General features: G+C 38.9%; 1 protein-coding gene across 1 annotated transcript in view; it reads left to right on the forward strand.

The window, feature by feature from the left end:
• Positions 1-276: 276 nt before the first annotated feature.
• Positions 277-25,803, forward strand: part of MMP20 (matrix metallopeptidase 20) — a gene marked incomplete at both ends in the record, with an annotated part of 42,156 nt that continues 16,629 nt past the window's right edge. Inside the window, 6 exons of the mRNA XM_081279778.1 lie at positions 277-402; positions 7,508-7,755; positions 11,563-11,711; positions 13,256-13,381; positions 14,134-14,295; positions 16,593-16,734. Of these exons, the coding sequence (XP_081135904.1) occupies positions 277-402; positions 7,508-7,755; positions 11,563-11,711; positions 13,256-13,381; positions 14,134-14,295; positions 16,593-16,734 (953 nt within the window). The remainder of the gene's footprint in view (positions 403-7,507; positions 7,756-11,562; positions 11,712-13,255; positions 13,382-14,133; positions 14,296-16,592; positions 16,735-25,803) is intronic.

Raw genomic sequence — 25,803 nt, forward strand, 5'->3', positions numbered from 1 at the left:
ATAGCTAACAAACTTCATTAAAAGTGACTGTTTCTTTCCCTTGGGGACAGTAGCTGGCAAAAAAAAACGAAGCTTCCCCTGATTCCTATGAACGGTTGTGTTACCCCGTCATCAGGGAGAGAAGCAAGCTGTATAATTACCATTTGAGACATGAATCATCCTTGCTTGCAGGGCCCAGACCTGTTGGACTCTATAAAAGGAGCTCAGGGTCGAAGTGCAAATGTGCACTGGCTGCCATCCCCTGGGCTGATATAATTACCCAGCTTCCAAGAGGAGATGAAGGTGCTCCCTGCATCTGGCCTAGCTGTCCTCCTCATCACAGCTTTGAAGTTTTCCACTGCAGCCCCCTCCCTATTTGCAGCCACCCCCAGGACCTGGAGGAACAACTACCACCTTGCACAGGTTTGTGAATCTTTGCCCAATTTCCTCTTTCTCCTTGTGGCCCAGAAAAACCTAAAAGCATGAAATAAGAAGATAAGCAAAAATCTATGATTCCTTTTAAATCATTTTATAAATCCACTGAAGTCTAATCAATGGTCTCATTTAAGATTGATGTCGGTGCATATTAACTGCATGTGTTGCATGACTGAATAAATAACTGAATAAATATCTAGGTATCTTGCTTTAAACAGAATTGTAGGTGGTTTGCAAAAAATATACAAAACAAAAAGATTAAATAGTATTTGAGGAATAATGGATGAAAAATAAGGGCAGAAATATAAAAGCTGAAATATAACACTCTCACACTAAGACAGATTGTGAAATTACTACTAGGATTCTAACAGTCACAACAAAAAAATTTCATATTTTGAAAAAATGGCTCTTAATTCAAGGTCCTTGATCAAATTTAAATGAACCAAGTTTTTCCTATATGCAAACCCTCTTCTTATTTGAGGACCTTTCCTCTCTAAAGTGTATTCCCCCACAACCCTCATTTACTCACTCTTTCCATATATCCCTCTTTTAAGATCTCTCCCATCTGACTGTTTGAAAAAGAATCTAATACAAATAATTCATATGGGAATTTTTTAAAGGCAACATGACTCAAAATTATTTTGAATATTTGTGCACTAAAAATGAAATGGTGATCCTTGACCAATAGAGATGAATTTCTAATAATGGAATCCCAGCATTGGTGGAAAGTGTGCAGATATGTTCTCCATGGGCCTCTCTCTCCAGAGCCTACCCAAACTAAATATAGCATGTGTGCAATTACAACTCTTCCCTCAGGTTGCTTCATTGCTTGCCCAGATATAACAGTGGACCACAGACCTGCACACTGTAAAGCTGATTTTCACCTTGCACACTGGCTTGTCCCCAACAGTTGTTTTTACAACTCATGCCACACCAGTCATTAAAATTTTTCAATATTAGGCTTGCATATGAACAAGGAAGCTCAATTCAATGAGAGATGCCTATGCAGGCCTGTTGAATTCAACTTTCTTTAACTAAAGCCCACTTATAAGTGAACTAAATTAAAAGTAACTCAAGAGTAGTGGGATCTATTGGAAATTGTATTTTATTGTTGGCACCTAGCTTTGAGTCCCTTCTTCTCATATGTAATTTCCCCCACCCAGATTCATGCCACTGATTCAGAAACTAGAGGTTTGTGACCTCCAGAAGGAGGGCCATCCTGAGGCCAGAACAGACATAAGGTGGCGTGAGGCCCTCATTCTAGTCCAGGGTTCAGGCAAACTACAGTCCATGAGCCAAACCTGGCCAGGCCATGAGTTTACATCTTGTCTATTACAACTGCTTCCTTACCACAGTGGCAGAGTTCAGCCTGCAAAATCAAAAATATTGTCCATCAGCCCCTTTCAAAAACTAATAATAATAATTAGCTGTCCCCATATATGTAGGAATAAGGTCAGAAAGTTCTGGTGAAGACATCCTTGCTAGCCCTGCCAGTAAGGAGTCAGCTAGGGGTCTGCTGGGGTATCTGGAATGAATGAGGTGGACTTCAAATACTGGGGACCTTTACTGATTCTTTACTTCTGCCTTTCCAAATAAACTGAGCCCTCCCCAGTCTCTGTTATGACACACTCTCAGCAAGACGTTAAACCAAGAAGCATGGAGACTCATCCACAGCTTGTCCCCAGCACTTAGCACCTTCTGCTGCAGGCCCCAGTCATCAGTTCTGAGGCACAGTCATCACTCTTTAGGAGGTGAGAATGATCTGTTCAATATGGATCTTAGAGACTAGGAAGAATTAATGATCTCACTTTATAGTTTATAAAAACACATAACAATCTCATCACTTTATAAAATCATAAATGAAAATGGGCAACTGAATTTTATTTATTGAATGCCTACCATGTGACATGTGATACAGAAACAGGAGTGAGCAAAAGTCAAGTCTCTGCTCTTACAGGGTTTATATGGGGGGTGACGGAGGAGGTGGGAAGGAATTGGGAGGAGATAAGCCAATTAATAAGTGCAGAAGATTATTTCAGAAAGTGATCAGTGATTTTGGAAAAAAGTTAACCAGATGATAGAGTTAAAGGGACCGTGGGGGCAGTCCAGGAAGGCCTCTTAGAGGAAGCAACATTGGAGATGAAGCTGAACTATAAGAAAAAGGCTGCTAAGTGAAAACCTGAAGACAGGGCAATCAGGCAGAAGGAACAGGAAAGTGCACCAGCCCTGGCATAAAGGAGCATCGAGTGGCAACAATCAGCAGCCCTGTGTCACTGGAGCTGAGAGACCAGAAGAAGGCACTGGATGAGCCCCAGAGACAGGACAGGACAGAAGAGGCCTGGCAGCCTGGGTCAGGATAAACACTGTCCCCACTTTCTAGATCACAGGATAGAAGAGAGCAAATGGCTTCTTGTGCCTGGAAACACCAGAAGGGGCCACATTTCCAAACACCATAGACCTCCCCCTCCAAAAACCCTTGACACAGACATCTATACTTGAAAATATAAGTAGGTTCTTAGCTGGATTATTAATGTTCACTTGTATCCTTTAAACTCTGACTTACTGATTTATATAAAGGCTTTGAAACTGATGGAATTATAAAATGTTTACCTATTCTTATAATCCAGGATTGATTCTAGGTTTTTTGGTTGTTTTAAAAAATTACTATATTAGCTCCTTGACTTACAGTGGAGTTGTATCTTGATAACTTCATTGTAGCTTGAAAATATTACAAGTCCCAAAACTGCATTTGATACACCTAACCTACCAAATGTCATTGTTCAGCAACACAGTACACTGTGAAGTCCAGGTGATCACCCTCTCGATCGCATGGCTGACCAGGGCTGCAGCTTGCTGTTCCTGCCCAGCATCAAGAGAGGACATGGTACCACACATTGCTGCCTTAGGAAGAGATCAAAATTCCAAGTATGATTTCTACTGAATGCACTTCACACCATCATAAAGCCAAAAAAAAAAAAGTCCAATTATCATAATCAGGGATCATCTGGTAGTGTCAATAGAACATTTTAAAGTTTTTTCTAATTATCTCTAAAAATAATAAAAGTTTACCTTCACCACATTATTATGAATGCATAATTAAATTAAAAATAAAAATAAAACCTTCCAAATGCAAACTGTTAAATTCATGTGTCTTTATTACCATTATATTTTCTATGATAAAGATTTAATTATTTAATTATTGTCTTTAAAATTGTCTTTTAAAAGGCAGGCATGGTAGTGCACACCAGTAATCCCAATGGTTCTGGTTCGGGAGGCTGAGGCAGGAAGATCGCAGGTTCAAAGCCAGTCTCAGTAACTTAGCTAGGCTATAAGCAACCTAAGGAGACCCTGTCTCAAAATAAAAAATAAAAAGGGCTAGGAATGTGGCTCAGTGGTTAAGCAACCTTGGGTTCAATAAAAAAATGGTTCCTACTTTTTTCATTGTTTTTTAAGAAATTTTTTGTGTTTATGCTACTTTCATAAAATATCTCTTTAAAGTTTTCCAGAATATGAGTGAGTTATCATTTGTTTCTCCATTTCCTTTATTAGAAAGATTATTTCTATATGAACAATATTTCTATAGGTACCGGTTGTACACAACAGTCTAATCTAAAGGATTATTTTTTCAGTATAGGTTTCCAGATGTAGCATTGATGAATGAAAAGGCATTTGAAGTCTCTTGATATATTTAAGAATATTTTGACATTGAGGACCAAATTGGACGACACTCACACTGGTGTGATCAGTGGGTTGAAACCAACCCCACCCAATAGATTAAAAAAACTGAAAAAAAAAAAATATATATATATATATATTTATATATTTATATATATATGGAATTGCCCAAGCTTGTTAGTGATACAGCCTTGGCTAGAACTTGAGATTTTTCAGATACATCTAAAGTTTTCACAATTCCATTTCAGTGACTTAGACATAAAGGACAAAATATTGAAGAAAATGTCTTGAACTTCACCTTGTCTCAAAACATACTTCCGTCTGAGTTGTAAAGTCCTAATTCTCAGGAGGTATATTATCGGTGCATACTAAGAAAGGAGTTTGAAGGCCACCAGTCTGCAGGGATAGATTCTCTGGCCCTCATTATTTTATCTGTCAAACATTGCAAAAGAAGTGGAAAGAAGACCACTTGATAATCAACTCCCAAACTTTGTGATTTTAACAACAAGGGAGAGGAGAGAGGCAGATGGCACAACTCTGATGGGTCCTGAAATCTTTGACCCAGTGCAACATTGACTATTGAGCCAATAGCATGCAAGTGTTGGAATATAAACAGAAGCCATTCTAAAAGCACATCTAAGTGCCTGATGGAACATTTTGACTCCAGAAAGTATGCTAAAGCCTTGTCAGCAACTGGCAAGAAAGTTCCTATAATACTGGGCTCTCAGTAACTCTGATAATTCTTCAAAACATGCTTTGCCTAAAGAAAATGAGTTCAAACATTAACCAAGCATCTACTATGGGCCCAGAACTATGTCAGGCCCAGGGTTTGAGTCAGGCACAGTGTCCCTAGTAGGAAGGAGCATGCAACCGACAGGTGAGATGGACAAGAAGTCAGTGGAAACTAGAGGTTTATGGTGCAATGTGACAGGCATTTACTAAGAGCCGTGTCCTTGTGAGCACCAAGTAGGGAGCAATTCACTCATATTCTTTTTAAATGGGAATAGTTTCTAATTTTATTTTTACTTCATTAATTGCTTATATTAATCCTATCTACTATGACCAGTCTTCAACCTTCTGATCTATAGTTCTAACCTCATGTGTGTATTTCAAAGAAAAAAAAATATTTGTTATAAAAATTATATAGATTCATAGCAAAAAAGTTAACAAAAATTCTATAATTAAAAAATGAATGATCTCAATTCTATCAGTAAGATATAACCACTATTACTTAGTCTATACCTTTCAAAATAGTTTTGTGTGATTCAGAGCCAGGTTTGGGTGAAACAGAGTTGCAACTTCTTTTCATTCAAAATTTCAAGATTTGGTTTACCATGAACTTTTTTGCATTGATTTTCAAAATTTATTTATTCCGATTACTGAGTTTTTGGTGACTCCCCAGCTTGCTTCCCCCTAATGCCAATTCAGGCCTACATATATCACATTACTGTAATAGTACTGGTAAATGCATTTTAACTTAAGATACCACAAACATCTTCCCTTACATGACGTTTTATGAAAATATTTTGTGAAGAGTTTGAACATACAGCATATTACATAACCCAGCAAGAGAACAAAGTATTTGCAATCCAAACTATCTCATAAATACAGAGCATTGTCAGAGCTCAACTCTCAGAAGCACATCCTGTCATCACCACAAGCATCACATTATCATGACATCAGCTTGCACAAACAGAATAACTCACTGAATCAAACTTTATTTTGCAAAAAAAAAAAAAAATACATAAAATGATGACTTGAGATGGCAACAATGGAAATGGAGTCAGGTGGTCCTCCCTGGTTCAGAGCAGCTCGTGCAGGCCTCAGGACTGGTGCTCTGTGTGGCCTATCACAATTCCTCCTCTTGGGTTCTCATCTCGCCTAAAATTTTCAACTACAGAGAAAATGAGCTCCTCTCACACAGAGGGCAGACTGAGGAAGTAGAGCTCCGTCTCCACACCAGTAAGACTTACTCCTTTCTGTTTGTCCTTAACAATGGCCCATGTTCATTGTAGAAAACTTTGAAACAAGACTGAGAGTGTAACTCAGTGGCAGAGCACTTGCCTAGCATGTGCAAGGCCCTGAGTTTGATCCCCAGAACTGGAAAAAATAAAATAAAATCCAGAAAATGAAAAAAAAAATCTTTGAGTGACAAAATTAACACACTCATAATTTCACCACCCAGAGATAACCAATGTCAGACACACTATCTTTCATTATTTATTGGGTGTGTATGTTCGGTTTACTTATGAAATTTTAGTTATAATCTATATAAAGATTTCTCCTCTGCTTTTCTCACTTCTTGTTTCTTCTAACATTTTATTATTTATATGTGTGTATATAGTGTATAAGTAAATAATATTTATAATGTACATGTAATATTATTAGAGATAATCTATATAATATATATCTAGTAAATAAGAAATGCTATACTATATAAATAGGAAATTATATATATGGTAAAAGGTATATAAATCTTTAGCTGCCCTTTGGGTCTTTTCCTGAATAAGTTGTATAGATGAAATTCCTGAGCCAAAGGCAGGCTTCAATCCTGCATTTACATGGCACTGCCTCATTCACTTTATCCTAATCCCAGGCTTGCGTCATAGCAAAGGGTTTTCAGACAGTGCATACTAAGGGGTTTTATGTTCGTATGTGCAAAAGAAGCCTTATAATTTATGGCTCATTTTATTTATTGGGATAAAGAGCCTGTCATAGGAAACCTGCCCCAAGAAAACAAACTCCACTCCACTGGGTGGTGGTTATGGCTCAGTGGTAGAGCGTTTGCCTGGTATGTATGAGGCACTGGGTTTGATCCTCAGCACCACACAAAATAAATAAATAAAATAAAGGTATTGTGTCCACCTACAACTAAAAAAAAAAAAAAAAATTAAAAAAACCTCTCCACCCCACAACCCACCTAAACTGATTTAACGCCTCCACTGAATAGACTGCCCCCTGCCCCCTGCATTTAGATCAGAGGAGAGGAGGGAATAGGATACCTTTGAGAGTTAAGGACTCACAGATCTCACGTTATGTATGATGAAAGAAAACAGCCTTCGTCTTGCAAATTGGATAAAGAACTTCAATGACAAATATTCAGTTCCTAAGGGAAATGTTCACATCATTTTCCTTCCATAGTTTTTAAATTAAAGCAATAATACATATCCATTAGATTAGCTGTGGAAAATTATAAAATGCAGGTGGACAAAAGAAAAAAAATAGTCTAAAGCCTTATTACTCAAAGATAATCATTAATAATTTAGGCCATAGGTATCCTGTATCTATTCAAATATGTCTATTTTTTTTCAAAATGGGAATGTACTTTACATACTACTTTTATACAAAGAATATTGTCCTATCTTACCTTGAGCAAGAGTCTATACCACAGACGTGTCTGCCTGCCTCTCCATTTCAGGAGTATCTTGACAAGTATTACACAAAGAAAGGTGGTCACCCAGTTGGTGAGATGGCTGCAAGAGGAGGCAATGCCATGGTCAAGAAGATCAAGGAGCTACAAGCATTCTTTGGCCTCCAAGTCACTGGGAAATTGGACCAGAATACAATGGATGTGATCAAGAGGCCTCGCTGTGGAGTTCCTGATGTGGCCAACTATCGGCTCTTCCCAGGTGAACCCAAATGGAAAAAAAATACTTTGACATACAGGTAATGAGATGGAGTCTTTCCAAATTCATAGAGAATCTCTCTCTCCCTTTCTCTTTTCTTTGTTTTTTTTTTTTAATCTTCCTCTGATCTGTATAAAAAGCATGACTCCTCACAACCATGAGAAAGAATAAGAACTTTGTAGGTCCATCAGACAATGACAATGGTCAATTTGCTTGAAAATAAAATCTCATGATTATCATAATGAGTGGTCATCTTAGGCATTATAGACAATTTCAGCAGTTAGAAATAATATATCAATCTTTAAGGAAAAGTAATTTAGTATAGGATTAATAACCTAACAGTACCAACTAGTTTTCTTAAAACAATCTGCTCAAAAAGAAACAAAACTTATTCATTAACAATTTTTTCTTTTGATTACAAGAATCATTTAGTGATGATTTATTATCTGTCTATATAGGCATCCAATTGAAGGGATGTAAAGGTGATTAGATCCCCATGACAGTCTTTAGGAATCTCACAAAACTTTCAGGGAGACAGACATAAGACAGCTACAATTCTGCATGAAAAGAATGAAACTGTAGGTCTAAGCAGAGAACCGTGGGAGAATGTGGAGGGAGCAACCACGTTGCCAGGGACGGGCAGTGACCTCTGGGCCTGATCTGAAGGCAAAGCAGTTTTTTCCAGCTGGCCTCACCCCATCCTCTGGACTCTTCCTGTGCATACCAACAGGATACAGCTAACAGGAACCATTGTCCTTCTTCCTTGTGCTCTGGGTATTGAGACCAGAATCCCCTCTCCAGCAGCCTGGACCCACTTCTGGGCTAATTCCTTCACAGATTAGTTCAACTAAGGGTAGGTCATCCACAGTGCACACCCCACGGCCTGAGAATAGGCTTCAGGAGAGTGCATAGTGCCTGCAAGTGTGAGCCACACACATGCCAGATGATTGTAGCTTTGAAAAAGAATGGTCTCCATTTGTAGTCTGGCTCCAGTTCTTGCAAATGATAGGGGTTTTTTCATAGAAAAGCAAGGGAAGCAAATAGCAGAGAGTACAACAGCCTGTGGTGTTAGGCAGCATTCCTGCACCAGTGTACAAGTCCTGAAATGGCCTGAGCACTTACGTAGAGGGCAGAGGAAGGGGACTGTGGGAAGTGAGGCTGGAGAAGTAGCCTGAACAGCAACAAGAATGTGATGTTTGGACTTTATTTCCCAGTAGAGGAGAGCCAGGCCTGATTCTATTGCATTTTAAGGATGAGCACATCCAGAAGGTATCTGGCGGTAAGGAAAGCAAGCCTGCTGCAGAAGTTCAGGGTTTGGTGTGCTGGAGCTGGCTCCTAACAATTCAGGGGGCAGTCTTTTAAATGACAGGTATTTGTCATTTGTTAAGTTCTCAAGAATTTTATGAATTCATTGCTAAGATAAACCCATTATTAAACTATTTAAATCCACAATTAGATTATTTTAGGAAACAAAAGTAATCAAAACATATTGCTGTTTTCCTACATGTTATTATCACCTGTATTCACAAAGCTGGGTGCATCTATTTTATCAGTATGGTAGAAACACTACACAATGGTGCCCTCCTGCTCATTTCTTCCCCAATCAGGGTTGGCAAGTCGCTAGTCTGAAATTAGCCACAATGATAATATTTACAACACAGAAATCAGCAAACCATACAAATCAGGAGACTTTTATTTTCCTTTGCAGAACCAGTTGTTCTGGAGCACTGGTGAGTGAGTAACCATGATCCCACACTCAGGGAGCAGAGGATTCGGCCATTACCTGCTAGGAGCCCATAAATCCATAAGGTGGCGCTGTGAACAAAAAAATCAAAGCCACTAGGGCAGAACTGGCATATAAATCCATGGAGTCTTTTCATAGTTTTGTTTTTCAAACTGTCCCAGAATTTTAGTCCATGACTATGCACCACAAAAACAAAGGGCATGGATCAAGATAACATAGCACTTGGAGAAACATAATGTTCCATGATAAATCGGGCAACCCCATAATCCCTCAACAGATACTACCCATCCATTCTTGCTCCCTTCAAATTCCTTATTTCCTCACCCTTCAAAGACAAAAGAAGTGATCTTAGCACCCTGTCTGTACGGAATACAGTAGCTACTAGATGTCAGAATAACTTCTTATAACAAATACTAGATGACTTAAAAAGAAAAAATACAATATAATGCTTATATGCATAAACTTTGAAGTCAGACATAACAGGGCTGAAATCCTGACTAATCAGAAAATGTAGATGATGATGATGATGATGATGATAATTATCTATCTCATGGGTTGTTTTGAGAAGTAGATAATAGAGCACAGTTAAATAGAGCTGGGCTAAGGGTGTAGCTCACACCTAGCGTGTGTGAGGCTCAGGTTTGATCTCTATCACCACAAACACACACACACACAAAAAAATATATACACAAAATAGTGCTTACAGTATCTGTTCAAAGAATATTAACTATGATTACTGTTTCTTTTTTCAATAGATTCTGGGTCAGGATTTTCTCTTTACACACATAATCAACACAAAGATACACCTGACTTGTCTATAATGTGAGAAAATTTCAAGGTACTAACTATACAAGGTGATAAATCACAGATTGACATTGCAACGTAGGCTTGGCATATTTTGACAACATTAAATAGTTATTTTAAGGGTCTTTCTGGTTTTCCCCTTTATAACTACCTCCTTTTGGTCCCAACCCCTGGGTTTTAAGATCTCCTTGTTCCTTCCCCTCCAAGTTCTGAATTGAGCTACTTACTATCCTCTCTGTCCAACACGGTCCTTTCTTTTAGGACCCCAGTTATTGGTTTCTGGTTTCAGTTGTACCATTTATCAGAATAACTGAGGGTGCTTGCTGAAATGCAGATTTCTGGACCACACCTATATATTTAACAAGCTTCCTAGGTAGTAATCACAGGTCCTAAAGTTTGATAGACACTGAGTAGTCCCTAAATGGCTATCTTTTATTCTTTAATTTATCAATCATTTCCCAAGAATCTTCTATGTGCAAAACACTGGAGCAGTAACTAGAGGAAGAGGGAAAGGAGGCTCAGATCCTGCTCCAAGGTGGAGCCCAGCCCAAGGTCCCAGGTGGATGTTCCTCTCTCCTGCCCTTCCTTTTCCATACTGCTACCACAAACCCCAGGCCCAAGGCTACAGAGCAGAGAACCACTGTCTCTGTTTCTACCCACTATTTGTCAAAAAAACACTATATTTTTCTGCCTTTAGGTGTCATTGTCACACCAGGACTTGCTGAAATGCTCCCTGCCCTCCTTTTCCAGTCCCAGTGAGCATCCTTTTTTAAAGCTAGGATTTCCTCTTTGAGAAGGCATTATGTTGAGAAAAAAAAACATTCCCCAACAGTCCTGGGGAAATCCCACAGCCCTTTGAACGAGAATTTGTAAAGCCCCCAAAATGCACATCTTTATTTTTTTATAATTGAAAAATTCAGTTGCCCTTTTGAGGAAAAAGAGGTCATCTCTCAATTAAAACCAATTTCAGGAAAATACACTTCTTACTAACTGTAATGTTATACAAGTATTATTCTTTAAACTGAGTAATAGTGTCATGACAATGAAAACAAAACCGTTTCAGTACCAGATCACCGTGACTTTCATTTCTCCCCTTCATTTGTCTTGTTGGTTAACATGAAGCAACTTAACATATTATAAAAAGCAAAATAAGAATTATTGTTTCAGAGGGAAAAAACCTTAAATTACAGATGTACATTCAACCCTTTTGGGTTTTTTTTACAAGCTATAACATAGTGCTTGCCTTCCTCACTTGGGAACAATTACTGACTGAAGAACACGTTCCTTCTCTTTTCACAGAATAGCCAAATACACATCTTCCATGAGTCCTATTGAAGTGGAAAAAGCAGTAGAGATGGCCCTGCAGGCCTGGAGCAGCGCTGTCCCTCTGAGCTTTGTTAGAATAAACTCGGGAGAAGCCGATATTATGATATCTTTTGAAACTGGAGGTACTGTGGTGCTTCTTGAATTTCATCTACTAGAGCAAAGAACAACTGTTCCAACAGTGTTCCTTCTACATACTTAATCCAAGAGATCAGCACGATTCTCCATCACGTGGTGTGGTGAAGGGCAGAGGCCTGGACCATGGTAAAGTTATGTTCTTCATCTGGTCAGAAAACAGAACTCACGAGTTCTGAGCATATCTGGCCATCAAGAGACTCAGCTGTAGAATAGATTCCACAGTGACCCTGATGCAGCTTTTCACCCACAGCAATGGTTACTTGTAGACTACCTTTTGGGAGGTGCATTCACATGGAATACTAAAGAGTAGAGCATGAGCTGCACAGTGATCCATGGAGAGTTCTGAACCCTTTACAAAGAAACATGTGTCGGAAGTAAAAGGAAGTCAAATAGCCTATGAAGTCCCCTTCCCTTCTCAGCTTCCTAATGGTTGAGATATATGAGAGCTGCTGCTTCTTTCCATCCGCTGACAATGTTTCTACGTACCCTTGACATTTCAAGTTCTGATCTTAATTTTAATCTGATGTCTTTGTGGCAGAACATAGTTAAGGGCTGAGAAAGAGAGATCAAACAAGTCCTGAGCACAAATCCTTAAGAAATGGCCCTGGCCCTTGGTGGTTACTGTTGCTCCCAGAGGACCAATGCCTCTTGGTGAAGTGTCAGGGCACAGTGACTCAAGGCAGCTTTGGGGGCCATGGAGTTAATATGTGGCTCTCATCTTTCAAGCTGGTACCCTGTCCCCTAACACAAAGGTTGACTAGGGGCCCTGCAGTCATCATTATGTCCTCAGGACAGGCACCCAAGTTAAACTTCATTGCACTGACACCTGAGAAATGCTGCAACTGGACTTTGTTTTGTTGGTTTAAAAAAAAATAGGGCATACTCACAAATATTCTAAAAAAATTGTAAAATGTAGCTTTTACTACATCCCTCATTTTGTTCTTCCTTCTTTTCTGTTAAGTTCCCAATGAAGGGTTAATTTAAATATAGATGATAAAACAAAAACCTAGAGCTTCAAAGGTTAGAATTTTCCCTAAATGTCATGAGTTTCACACATGAAGGTATTTAAAAATTATACATAAATTTCCTTTTTTCCTTTTCAACACTTCCTTAAATTGACTTATATTGTGGGATAATCAAAAAGCTTGTTAAATTTACTACACCCTCTCAGCTGACTCGTATTTCAGAAGTCCTTTCTGCCAAATGTGCACATTCCAATCAGTAACCAGGTTACTATCTAATGTCCCCCTGTTCTTTCTTCTTTTGTAATCTAAGGTACATGCATAGCCCACAGTATGCTATGTCACTATAAAAACAACCACAAAAAAAAAAGTTTTTCATTTTTAATGCTACCTCTGAAGTATGAAGTTGTACTTTTTATTTTTCAATGGGCAGTTACTGTTGAAATGTGAACTTCTTATAACAATGAATATTGGTAAAGTAAATTTAAGTGTCAATGCTATTCAAAGCGTTGTTCATTCTCTCTGCCCCTCAGAACTGCTAGGACTTAATCCTATTTCCTGTTGTTTAGATCATGGAGATTCCTATCCATTTGATGGGCCCCGAGGGACTCTAGCCCATGCATTTGCACCTGGAGAAGGCCTGGGAGGAGACACACATTTCGACAATGCTGAGAAGTGGACTATGGGGATGAATGGTATATATGCACAATTCACCATAACCTGGGCCTCCATCATGAAACCTTGAGGTTCAACGTCCCAAGCCACCCTTTAACTAGGGAGGCTGGCTAGGAAAAACAAGTAAGCCAAAAATCCAAAAGGGAACTCCATAAGGGAAAAGACCCACCCAAGATTGTGCTGTAGACTTGTCTGATCTATTTAATAGCATAAAAATCTCAGGAAACAGCAATGCCCTCCTCAACACACAGCTCTCCTTTTCTTCAGTAATTCGACATTTTATTGTTTCTCACTTGTACTTGGAAATAAGCTACATTCAAAAGTGACCCAAGGGAATCTGTACTCTCCTAAGAAGTGTGATGGGGATGGGTAAAAAGCTTCCAGAATATCATGCAGGTCATCTGGAGATCCATGTGGAATGAGGATAAATAGAAGTAGGCTGTGAGAACTGAAAACTGTTCAAGCATTTGTGGTCTAAATCTGTATTATTTTGCCACTACTAGCTCAAAGGCCCTTCTTTATCAATCTATCAAGCATCACTGACAAAAAAAAGAAATTGGACTGTTTTACATTTCTATCATCCCCCACTCTCCAACAAGGGGAAAGAACTAAAGTCAGTTAATTGCCACAATGGCCTACCAACCTCTGAACAATCCAACTATGAAAAGGAGATGAGTTAACTGTGATTTGGGCATAAATTCTCCTGGAAAGACAGAAGAAAGAGAAAACAAAAACCTGTGTTGATGCTGCCTTTCTCTCTCACATTGTTTAGGTTTCAATTTATTTACTGTTGCTGCTCATGAATTTGGCCATGCCCTGGGCCTGGCCCATTCCAGCGACCCAACAGCACTGATGTACCCCACGTATAAGTACCAGAATCCCTATGGATTCCGCCTGCCCAAGGATGATGTGAAAGGGATCCAGGCATTGTACGGTATGATCACTACATTTCTTTGCCCACTAATCCTGAAAGTGACAGGCATTTGGTCTCCAACTTAGAGAAAGGGCATTTTGCCAGGAGTTACCTATATAGGTAATAATTAAGCTGGAGACCCCAGACCCAGTGATATCTTCTGTCAAGAGCCTATTTACCAGTTATGAACATTGTTTTTTTTTTCTAAGATGTGCAATTAAATTTGCATCTTTCCTCCAGAGCATTCTGAACCTGGATAGCTGTAGAAAAATGGCCATTATCTGGTTTGTTTTTTGTTGTTTATTTTTTGTTTTGTTTTGTTTTGCAGCAAAAACCTCAGGGTGCTCCATCTTTACAAGAATTCATTCAGTCTTTCCTGGGTGCCTAGTAAAGGTTTCAGTGCAAGTCAAATTTATACTTTGAGAGAGGATGCATATATTTTACAATTCATGTATATGGTGCTTCCCCATTTGCAGACAAGTAGACTTATCTTCCTAAAAATAGAAATGATGATGATTATAACCCCACCACCCAGACGCATAGGCAGTCTGCAGTTTATGAAATATACTCACATGTCATCTCATGTCATCCTCATGACATGACTGTAGGGTGTAGGATATTTTCCTCATTTGATAACTGAGAAAGCTGAGGGTCTAAGATATTCAAAATTATCTCCAGTGTTAACATTCTTTCAAAAGGTAATAAAAGATTACTAGAAACTATATCCACGTCTCCTTAAAGGGAAAACAAATCAATTCATTCATAAAAAGGCACCCAGGAAAGACTGAATGAATTCTTGTGAAGGTTGTTGCTATTGAAAGGTATCTTCTGGTGGATCTGTTTGTAAAACAGGGACCTACTCCTAGGCACCCAGGAAAGACTGAATTCTTTTATAAGATGATAATTTTTCTTCAGTGAATAAAAAGGTAGAAAACTTTAGGGGACTGACTTTTCCCTTGGACCTTGGAGTCCTGGTTACTCAGCTGTGCCAGAGCCTCTCCACATCCTCTAAGCCTAGAGAGCCAGGAGAGCCAGAGCCCTGTGACTCCTTGAGCATTTGCCAGTCCACCTGCTAACTAGAAAGGGGCGCTGCATCTGCAAGCACTCATATGTCACCTTGCACACAAAAGACAAATTTTTATCCAAAGAAGCCTTCAGCCAGCCAGCTTTAATTTCCAGAAAGGTTAGATGCCACTTCCACTCCACGCTGGAACAGGGGAAATACCATGAATGCCTCTATTTCACATACTCTACTCCAGAGCATCCAGGGGCAAAGCTGCAATGTGATGCAATTCTTTTTTTTTTTAAAGAGAGAGTGAGAGATAATTTTAATATTTATTTTTTAGCTTTTGGAGGACACAACATCTTTGTTTGTATGTGGTGCCGAGGATCGAACCTGGGCCGCATGCATGCCAGGCGAGCGCGCTACTGTTTGAGCCACATCCCCAACCCAATGTGATGCAATTCTTATTGGCTGCTAAGAAGAGCCAAGCCAAAGACCCACCTTTATAGGTGCTTGTGGGCTGCAAGGCACCATCCTTCTCAGCCAGGAGCCAAAGCACGTATTTTCACAGGGTATTTATACAGGAGTGAACAGATAATAATAATATAGGTTTGTTATGGCAGGTAGTGCTCAGAGATGGAATGTGGGAGATGAAAACTCACTAGTTGCTCTTCCAAGGAGTGGGTCCCTATTTTACAAACAGATCCACCAGAAGATACCTTTCAATAGCAAAAACCTTCAGGGTGCTTTATCTCCACATGAATTCATTCAGTCTTTCCTGGGTGCCTAGTAAAGGTTTAAGCACAGTACAAAATGCCAAAGAATAAATAAACAAATTTAAAAGCACCCAAGGAAGTGACACTCTAAATGAGGGGGGGGGAATAGAAATTAATTACCAAGAAATAATTAAGGAAAATTTTAAGTTACATTTTTAAAATATAACTTATGTATCGAAGAAGTTATATATAACAACAAAATAATAGCAACCATGTTTTAAACACTGACTATAGGCTAAGCATTCATATGTGATTTCAGGCATTATTTGATTCTCATAAAAGTCTTTGGAGGGAAAGTCTATTATTATAGTTCTCGTTTTATAATCAAGGAAACTGAAGCTTTAAAAAGTTAAATTATTTGCCTCAAATCACACAGCTCAGCAACGAGGGCAGCCAGGATTCAAACCCAGATCTACCTGCCATTTTTTATGATATAACACATACGGAATGAAAGTGCACAAGCCCCTGTGTCTCTAGAGTAGAAGTGTACAAACTCTAAATTCCTGGTACCATTTTGACCAAGACACTTTGAATCCTAGGACCTCGGAAACCATTCCTGGGAAAACCTACTATTCCCCATGTCCCTCCTCACAAGCCATCCAACCCCGATCCCTGTGACTCCAGAGCATCCTTTGATGCCGTGACAATGCTGGGAAAGGAGCTTCTGTTCTTCAGGGACCGGTAAGCCTCAGACATACCCCCAACTCTTGTCAGGCCTCAGATCACCTCAAGACAAACATCCCTTCAGAGGTCATTGTTGCTAACCTGTCTGAAGTTCATGTGGAAATGCAGTCTTGAATAGCAGTAGGGTGGACAGCAAGGGTCTTTGCAGGGATAAAGAACTGCCCAAACTACCGTAGTCTTGGTATCGTGCGAAGTGCTCTCCATACATGTGCAGTGTTTCTTCTAAACATTATCACAGTAGAGATCAGAACTCCCAATTTAGGGAGGAAGAAAGTAGCTCAAAGAGAACAAGTAAATTCTTAAGACAGCAGTTAAGTGGCTGAAGTAAGACACTAGCCTAAATTTATCTGATATCTGTTCTGTTTACTACTATGTGTCTAGAGAAAGCATGTTGTAAGGGTTCAATAAATATTTGGTTGACTATTTGGACAAAGAGGCAAATAGGAAGATGATTGGATGATGGGGGGTGTTAATCTCTTCTTCAAGGCTTCCAAATTTCCCCCTTTCCATTAGCTGTCAGATAGCATACAGAAGACAGATCCCTTTCCTCTCCACTCTCTGGCTTCTAGGGGAACATGGTTGCTGCCTCCATAACACTGGTTACTGTAATTTATTCTTTTCATGGAAGAAAAGAGAAATAGCCACAGTCATCTACACTGGAGATGGAATCCAATCACAGCAGGATAGTCAGAGGAGCTCAGGAATGTGTGTATGGCATTATCGTTTTTCTCCATTGGGCCCATATTGGGTGCCAAGCACTACCGTAATGTCTAGGGATGTAACAATGGATCCACATCCTCTCTGCCTTTGCTCACCTCATAGTTGCTTGAGACAGAAGGACACTCAAAAATCATGGCAAGACACAAGCTCTAAAATATAGAAGAACTATGAGACCACACGTGGAATAAACACCTGAGAGGTCCAGAGAGACTTCACTGAGGAGATGATGTCGGAGAAATCTGATGTTTCTTTGGGAAATAGATCTTTAAGCTATTATTACAAGAATGCTTTTGTTTATTCTGAAAAGAGAGAGAGAGAGTAACAAAATATACAAAAGAATCCCACCACCCAGAATGCATTATTCCACTCAAGCTGCCATAACAGAATATCATAGACAGGGTGGCTGAAATAACGGAATTGTATTTCTCACAGTTCTAGAGACTGGAAAGTCAAAGTTAAGGTTCCTGTAAAGTAGGTCTCATCCTGAGGTCTCTTCTCTTGCCTTATAGGCAGCCACCCCCTCACTGCGCTCTCATGGCCCCTTCACACACATGTAGGGAGAGGGAGAGAACTTTCCGATGTCTCCTTTTATAAGGGCACTAAATGCTAGTATAAGGGAGTTGCCCTCATGACTTTACCCAAACCTGTTGTCTCCCAAAGCCCCACCTCCAAATATCATCAAGTTGGAGGTTAGGGCTTCAGCCTATGAGCTAGGGGAAGGAGCGGCCCAAACACTAGTTTGTAACACAGAGTGATCACATTGTTAACCATGGTTTTGTAAATCCTTTCAGACTCTTTCTCTGGATCAAAAGTTATCTATTGTAAATATGAGAAGGCAAAGATTTCCCAAAAATAAGATTTTACTACTTGTGTTGATTTTGAAATGTATTTCCCTCAACATCATTTCACTTTTTCATGTCAATTAATTTTAATTTTAGTCTTTCATATATTATCTATTATTCCAATGAATAGATATACCACTACTTAATTAACCAATCCCGTACTTCAGAATATCTATATTGCTTCCAATTTTTTAAAATTAAGTGCAGCTTGCAATAAATCTTTAACAATGCAAAGGTATTTGCTTTTCAAAGGCAAATCAGAGCAGAGGCTGGGAACCTCCCTCTTACTGATAAGGCCACAGGGCTCAGTAAATGGCAGTTGCTGTGCATAGGAGTGGGAATCAAAAAATATGTAATTCATGTAAACAAAAAGGTTTAGAAACAGCTAAGGTATTTAGAAGACCTAAATGATTTTTGTCATTTTTATGTATTTTTTTTTATTTTTTAAGATTTATTGATCATTGAAGTTTTTCCTACTATTACTGTCAACTAAAATAACAACAGAGAGAAAGGATCTCCAGGGAAACCACAAGTTCATCTAAGAGAGAGCAGAGGACCACAGTCCATGTACACGTGCTACTTGAATTATGGAGCAGCTGAGGAGGTTAGGGCAAGGGGAAGCTTTTGAAGGCAAAAAGATGTTCTCTGCAAGCTGTCCAAAACCAAAGTTTTTCAGCCACAGAGGCTCACTGCAGGTGCTGGAGATCACTCACTGATAGCATTGATTGCTTCACAGAAGCGACTTACCTGGATTTTTTTTTTCCTGAACTGTGAAAGTGTTCTGGTAGTAGTTGTTATCTCACACAGAGAAGCATAAGATCCTCTCGTGACTTCCAGCTATGCTTTGGTTCGTGTCTAATATAAGCAACTCCATCTTGGCATTGGCAGCTTTTGCTTTACCAAAAAGTAAATCTAATGGAACTCTAGGCAATGGCCCAGGAGTGGTAGGCAAGGTGGAGGGCAGGAAGAGCTGGGACACAGGCTGAGGATTCACCTGAAGCTTAACATTATTAGAGTCCACAGTGACAGAGTGTCTGGACACTGAACAGCACGCAGCCCTCATTCAGGGATAAAGAAGTGAGGCCATTGTGTAGAGCGTAGCTGCCGCTTCTGATAAATATCAGTGGCTGTGGTAGTGGCAAAGGAAGGTGAAGTCAGGATACTATACCTTTGCATTCAATTATAATTATGTTCTTTAAAAAGCAAAACCAAACCAAAACTCTCTATCAAACGATGAACACTTAGCAATGACTAATGATTATTTGAAGAGGACACATCTTTTGGCGTTTTGACTATGAATGCTGAGAGCGATAACAGAATGGACAGGAGGCAGATACAAGAGACCTGTAGGAGTGAGTAAGCGGAGGTGGGACATTAGCGAAGGGGAAATGGCTTACTAAGGATATACTGAGCTATTGGGGCTGGACAGGTCATTCCAAAGAATGAGGAAGAGCTGTGAGGAGGACAGAAGCCAGAAGTGGCTTTGCCTTTAACTTGCAAGGGACCTTGAGCCTATCTTCTCTATAAAATTAGGGTGTTGTCTGATTATTAATAGTGAATTCAATTGTTGAGAACTTACTTGTTATCAAATCCTTACAAAGGTGTTATTCTCTTTCTACAAGACACAGAAAAGACAAACAACTTGCTCAGAAGCATATAGCTCAAGAGGGTAAAGCTGGGGTGCAAACTTGCTATCACACTCCTGAGTCAGTGTTCCTAACTACACTGCTCTACTGCTCTAAGGTGCCATCCAGAGCTGGGATTCCAGGACTCCCTAGCTCTGATCCCCTACCAGCTGCCACCACAAGTCCCAAAGTATTTGTTCAGCCTGGACAAAGAACAAAGAATTCTTTCAAGCCACAGTTAGAATGGCAATCAGGGAGTCACTGTTATGAAAAGGCTCTGATCTGCTCTCTCCCACTCACCAGCCCGGAATTCCCCTTCACCAACAATAATCTGTTAATGGGACATTGCAAGCTGTGGCATAAAAACCATGCAGTTTGTTTCCAAAGCAAGATGGAATGCAGGACCTTGTAAAGGCCCCTTGAGATTGTTAGATATTCTCCCTAGTGTGTACATGTACATTCCAATGATCTGGTGAAAAGAACAAAGCTCACCTACAATCAGTTAAAAGGTGTAAGTAGATATTTAGGTAGATATGCACATTCATTTGCTCTTTATAATACATGACAAAACATTAAGGCTATTTCATTCTTCCTTCATCAGTTACAAAAGAAAAGAGAAAAATGACTGGATTTGTAGCCATATTAAAATTATATTACATCTTCCAGGCTATTTGGGGGTTTCCCCATCATAATTTTAATGATAAAATCAAGACCATCACTATCAGCTACAGATCTTAGAAGAATAATAGATTTATGAATAATGATGAAGAAACTAGACCCCCATCTCAGCTCGCAAACCATCCACAGCAGGCCACAATCTGTCCAGTTCCTAATATGGGAATCTGCAAGTTATGAAATGGAACTACCAAGGAAAGCACTGGACTTCAACATGCATGAACATGGGTTTTTTGAACTGTTGTGCATTGAGTTAGGAAGAACACTTCCAGGCTGTTCTCAGACCATATGCCTACAGGTTGGGAGCCAGCAGGCAGCAAGGAAAGGATTTTTTTTTCTCTCTCTCTCTCCTCAAAAATAGGATTCTTTATTTTTAACAATCTGTTGATCGCTAACTCACACTCACATTTTAAAAGATTTTGCATATCTCCTAGAATAATAATAATAATAATAATAATAATAATAATAATAATAATAATAAACATTTGTAAGGGAAGGTTGGGTGTAAGAGGCTGCTGATGGATTCACCAGTGAGGGAGAAGGGCCCCAGCAGGGAGCAGCTTCATGGCTGTGCTATGATGGTGTTGTCCACACAGGAGAATCACGAGATTTGGGACACATGAAAAAAAAAAAAAAAGCCTATCCTAGATGTGTCAGATATAAAGTACCCGCAATTATAGAGGGGTTTCATAGAAATAAGCAAGTGCTCAGGGAAGGGGTCACAGCTGGCAGTTTCTTGGGTTTTGAATCTCCCACACAGAGGAGGCAGTTAAAAATAGGAAGTGCCCTAAGATCTGAAGAGAGAATAAAGAGGAAGCAAGGAAGTGACTGCAGTGGAGAAAAGCACTTAATAAAGGCGAGAGTGAAGCAGCACTCCAAGAGAAATGACAACCACGAGAGGGATAATAGCTGACATCTCATGGTCATTTTATGACGTGCTGTGTAAGATGCTGAGCATTTTACACACATTTGCTCATTAAATTTACACAGTTACTGTCCTCAGCTAGAATTTTAATTTTGGTTTGTTTGATAGCAGCCACAAAATCCCTGTGGTTGAATCCTAAAAAATAAAATAAATCCGGGAAAGGAGGTTCATCTTTTTGTTGTTGTTGTTTTGATTTTTAATGATCAACAACGGAAAACACTGCTGAAGTCGCCAGATGGAGGGCTGAAGAGAAGAGACTAACTGCAGGTGATCCTTAGGGAACGTAGTCACAGCACAGGAGTGAGGAAGGGACGAGGCCCCAGGGAGTCGAAGTGCAAATGACAGAGATGGATGTTCATTTGGGAGTTTTGTTAATGACAAACAGCTGGCCAAGGCAGCAGGGTCAAAAGAGAATTTCAAAGATGGGAAATGTTCATGTTGGAAGACATGAAAAGGAGCCAATGCAGAAAAAGAAAAGTGAAATGCTGTAGGAAGGAAGGATGATACCACCACTGCCCACTGTGATTAGTATGTTTGAAATCACATTTCCCTGGATTCCCTGGGCTTGAAGAGAGCCCCACATGGGGGAGCAAGTCTTCCTCCTCCACACTCTGCCTGGGGCTGGGTCTTTTCTGACTATAGAGTTGCTTCATTGAAGACCAATAAGTAGCCTTGTAGTTACTTAGACCAGTTCTCTGTGATGAATTAAAAATTCAGGGGAAAAAAAGCCAGAAGGTGAACAAAGTTCTCTGGCTCTGTGTTCTTTCTCCTGAACTCTCTCCTGAGTGAGGGATGGGGAGCTTTGTCTTCACAGGGCATGGCTTCTAAACATGGATCCTGTGGGTTCCTCAGATGGCTGTAAACATTCTTAAATTAAGGACACTGTGCACAGCTTTGACTATTTTTAACCCACATCACTGTCTACATCTGGGCCTTTCATTTTATAAGCTGTATTTTTCTTGGTTCAGTGGAGTAGAGGATACGTGGTTGATTTCTTGGCCTCTGAAGTATTCTGAGATCATCAGCCCTGATCAGTGAACCCACAAAATGAATGGCTTCTTGGGCAATGATGTAATGGTGTGTACTTCAAAGTTTCCAACGAGACAAATTAAGTAGGAAATTTACCTATGTTGAAAAAAACTGCGTGAATTTTATACATCATAGATTAATAAATTTGTAAACATATTATTCTCACTCTTATTTGACAGAAAGAAATTCAGTCTCAGAAAAATTAAGCAATTCACAGGACCAGGATAAAAAAAACAAATAAACAAAAAAAAGGGTTCCAAGCATCCCTTGATTCTTTTTCATTGCAACCATATTGCCTGATCTCAGGAGAGCAAGCAGTAACTAAATTGAGAGCATTAGAAAGCCAGAAAGAAATAAGACATCTCTTCCCCTGAATGACAGAGAATAACTGAGTCAGGGAGAGTGTGAGGTTGAAGATTTATCAATAGAAAATGAGAGTGCTCATTCAGCTCAGGCTGAATTGCCTGAATACTTCCCAAATAAGTGAAGGCATCTCCTGAAAATGAAAGACTGACAGGGTTCTGCTTGGGTAGGTGGAGAGTGGCAATGATTGGGTATAACACAACAAGAGCAAAGGTTTAGGGTGGGGGTGTAGCTCAGTGAATGCCCCGTGCCAAAAAAAAAAAAAAAGAAGAAGAAGAAGAACAACAACAACAACAACAACAAAGGTTTGACAACATAGATCAAAGATGCACCAGACACTATGCTAAATCCCAGGATAAGAAGATGAATATTACATGATCCTGCAAGAGGCAGGGGGAAGTTTATCACTAACCTCAAATTTGATGAATTAGTTACTGTTCTACAGTAAAAGGAAATGAAAATTTCAGAGAATATGAAATTTGCTGATCAAATATATTCCACTCAATTCTCTGGTACTTATTTATTTAGCCAATAAATATTTACTGGACCCTGATCATGTGCCAGGCACAGCGTCAGCTATTGGTACACAAAGATAAATAGTGCAGCTAAATATCTAATCAGCTGGTTGAAAATATCAATAAGCTCCATTGTTTTGCCCTCCTTATCAAAGATCAAATATGGACTACTGATATGATCTCTTTTATCTGTTTTCATTACATAGTTCTGATATATTCCACAGCTATTCTTTTCTGACAGACTTATTGATTTTTTGGTTTATATTTTAAATCCACTTACAGATAAATCAGGATGTTACTTGCTATACTTTTTTAGGTCAATTTTAATACATTTTTTTTACTGAGATAAATAGCTCTAAAATTGTAAATCCTCTTAAGTATGTGTTCTATTGTGGCAAACATAATTTTCCCCATTGGTCTATGGGGATTTTTTATGATTACATGTTCCATTTGAAATTTGTGATAATTTATATAAGTGATGGATAGCATTTATTTTTCTTATGCAAACAATGCATCCATTATAATACATCATAACAGTGTTTCATTAGGTTTCTTAATTTTGCTACTACTGATATTTTCACTCAAGCAAGTCTGTTACATTGGGCTATCCTGTGATATAGGGTATTGAGTGGCATCTTTGGCTCTGATGTCCTGGTGGCCTTAATTTGACAACCAAAATTGTTACCAGGTACAAGATCATTTTGTCCCTGGAGCACAAAAATCATTCTTGATTTAGAATGATTTAAATTTAGTTCTCACAATATCCTTAATCAAGGTTGATATAGTAAGAAATTGAAGATTCTCTCACCTGTAAACATTTTCAAAAGTATATTTTGGTTTGTCTTCTTCTTTAATCATTGTGTCACTCATATTGAGTTATTCAGGACACCAAAGTTTAATAACTCCATATAAAAGGTCAGATTTATGATTAGTACAAATATTTAACAATCAATTTCACTGTTATGTATAATTATAATACATTAACAAAAATAAATAAATAAAAAGGTAGGGTTAATTTTGCCTAGAATCCTTCTTGATTTTTAAATGAGAAATGAAAGAAAATTCTTCCCAGCTTTACTATGCCAAGAGAGAAAGCAGTTGGAAGTTGGGTACACCTCATCAGAGACATAATTTAGACAGAGCCTGGTTGTGGAAGGGCATGTCTGTTTCTATGCCTCCTCTTAATACCCTCATGTCCTCAGCCTGACTATTGCAAACCCCTGAAATGACCACTCTACCTCAGGGGCCTGAACAGGGTCAGCATATCACAACTGTTTTACTGAACTACATTAACTGGAAAACACTTGCTTTTCAGATTCCACACCAGGTTCTTAATTAGGCCAAGAAGTAGTTTCTGAACACTTCTGAAAACCCTAAACTATGCTAGGTGAGTAATACAAAGAATAGAGAAGGAAATACAGTTTCTCTTTCTTTCAGAAAAAGCCAGGTCTCATTGGAAAAAAAGTAGAGCTATAAACAAAGAAAAAAAAAAAAAACAAAGATCACCAGACATGGTGAAGCATGCCTGGTGCTCATTTTGCAGTTTATAATGTTTTTTCACATGCATTATCCCATTTGATCCTCTTAAATATTTCATGATATTAGCCAGTAAATGATTATTCCCATTTAAGATATTATGAAACTGAGTTTTGAGCTAGAACATCTTCTGTAATGATGGTTTTTCTTCTGTCATAATACCTCTTAGGAAATAAGGAATACCTTTTCCTTCTTAATATTTTGGGGTTTTTTTGTTTGTTTGTTTGTCTGTTTTGAGATTTCCTCATCTGTTTAAATTGCCTCTTCTGGAACATCTTCACTAAACCCCTGGATGTAATCAGGTATCCCTCCTTCATTTTCCCAGAGCATCCTGAACTTAACTGTGTAGTATAGATCACTCTGAATTAGAATTGCCTAATTATTTTTCAGTCTCTACTACCAAACTATAAGCATTTTGGTCTTGTTCAGTGTTTCATCCTTGGTATTTATCACAGCATCTGACAGGTGCTCCAAAAATATCTGTTAGTTGAGTAGGAAAATTCAACATAAGATTTGGGGAGTTTCTAAACTAACTACATAGAAAGTTAAATGTCAGAACTTTATTACAGTTTCTCTCTGTTCAAAATAATCTTATGCATTGATTATGGGCTTCTAAGAATCCAAGTAAACATGTTTTAGGGGGTAAAAACAATTTCCACCTCTAAAATGCAAAATGGACCGACCATATTTACAATGAGAGTTTGGCTCAGTACCTTCATGTGTACCCTGCCAAGATTTTATGAAAATGATATTGGATAAGCAGATAACTAAGTTGCTAAATCTTAAAGTAATATGTAGATATTAGATTTTCTGTTAATTATCCAGCCAGCTCAAAG

The sequence above is a fragment of the Spermophilus citellus genome (assembly GCF_964194105.1).
Source record: "Spermophilus citellus genome assembly, chromosome: 2".
NCBI classification, from domain to species: Eukaryota; Metazoa; Chordata; class Mammalia; order Rodentia; family Sciuridae; genus Spermophilus; species Spermophilus citellus.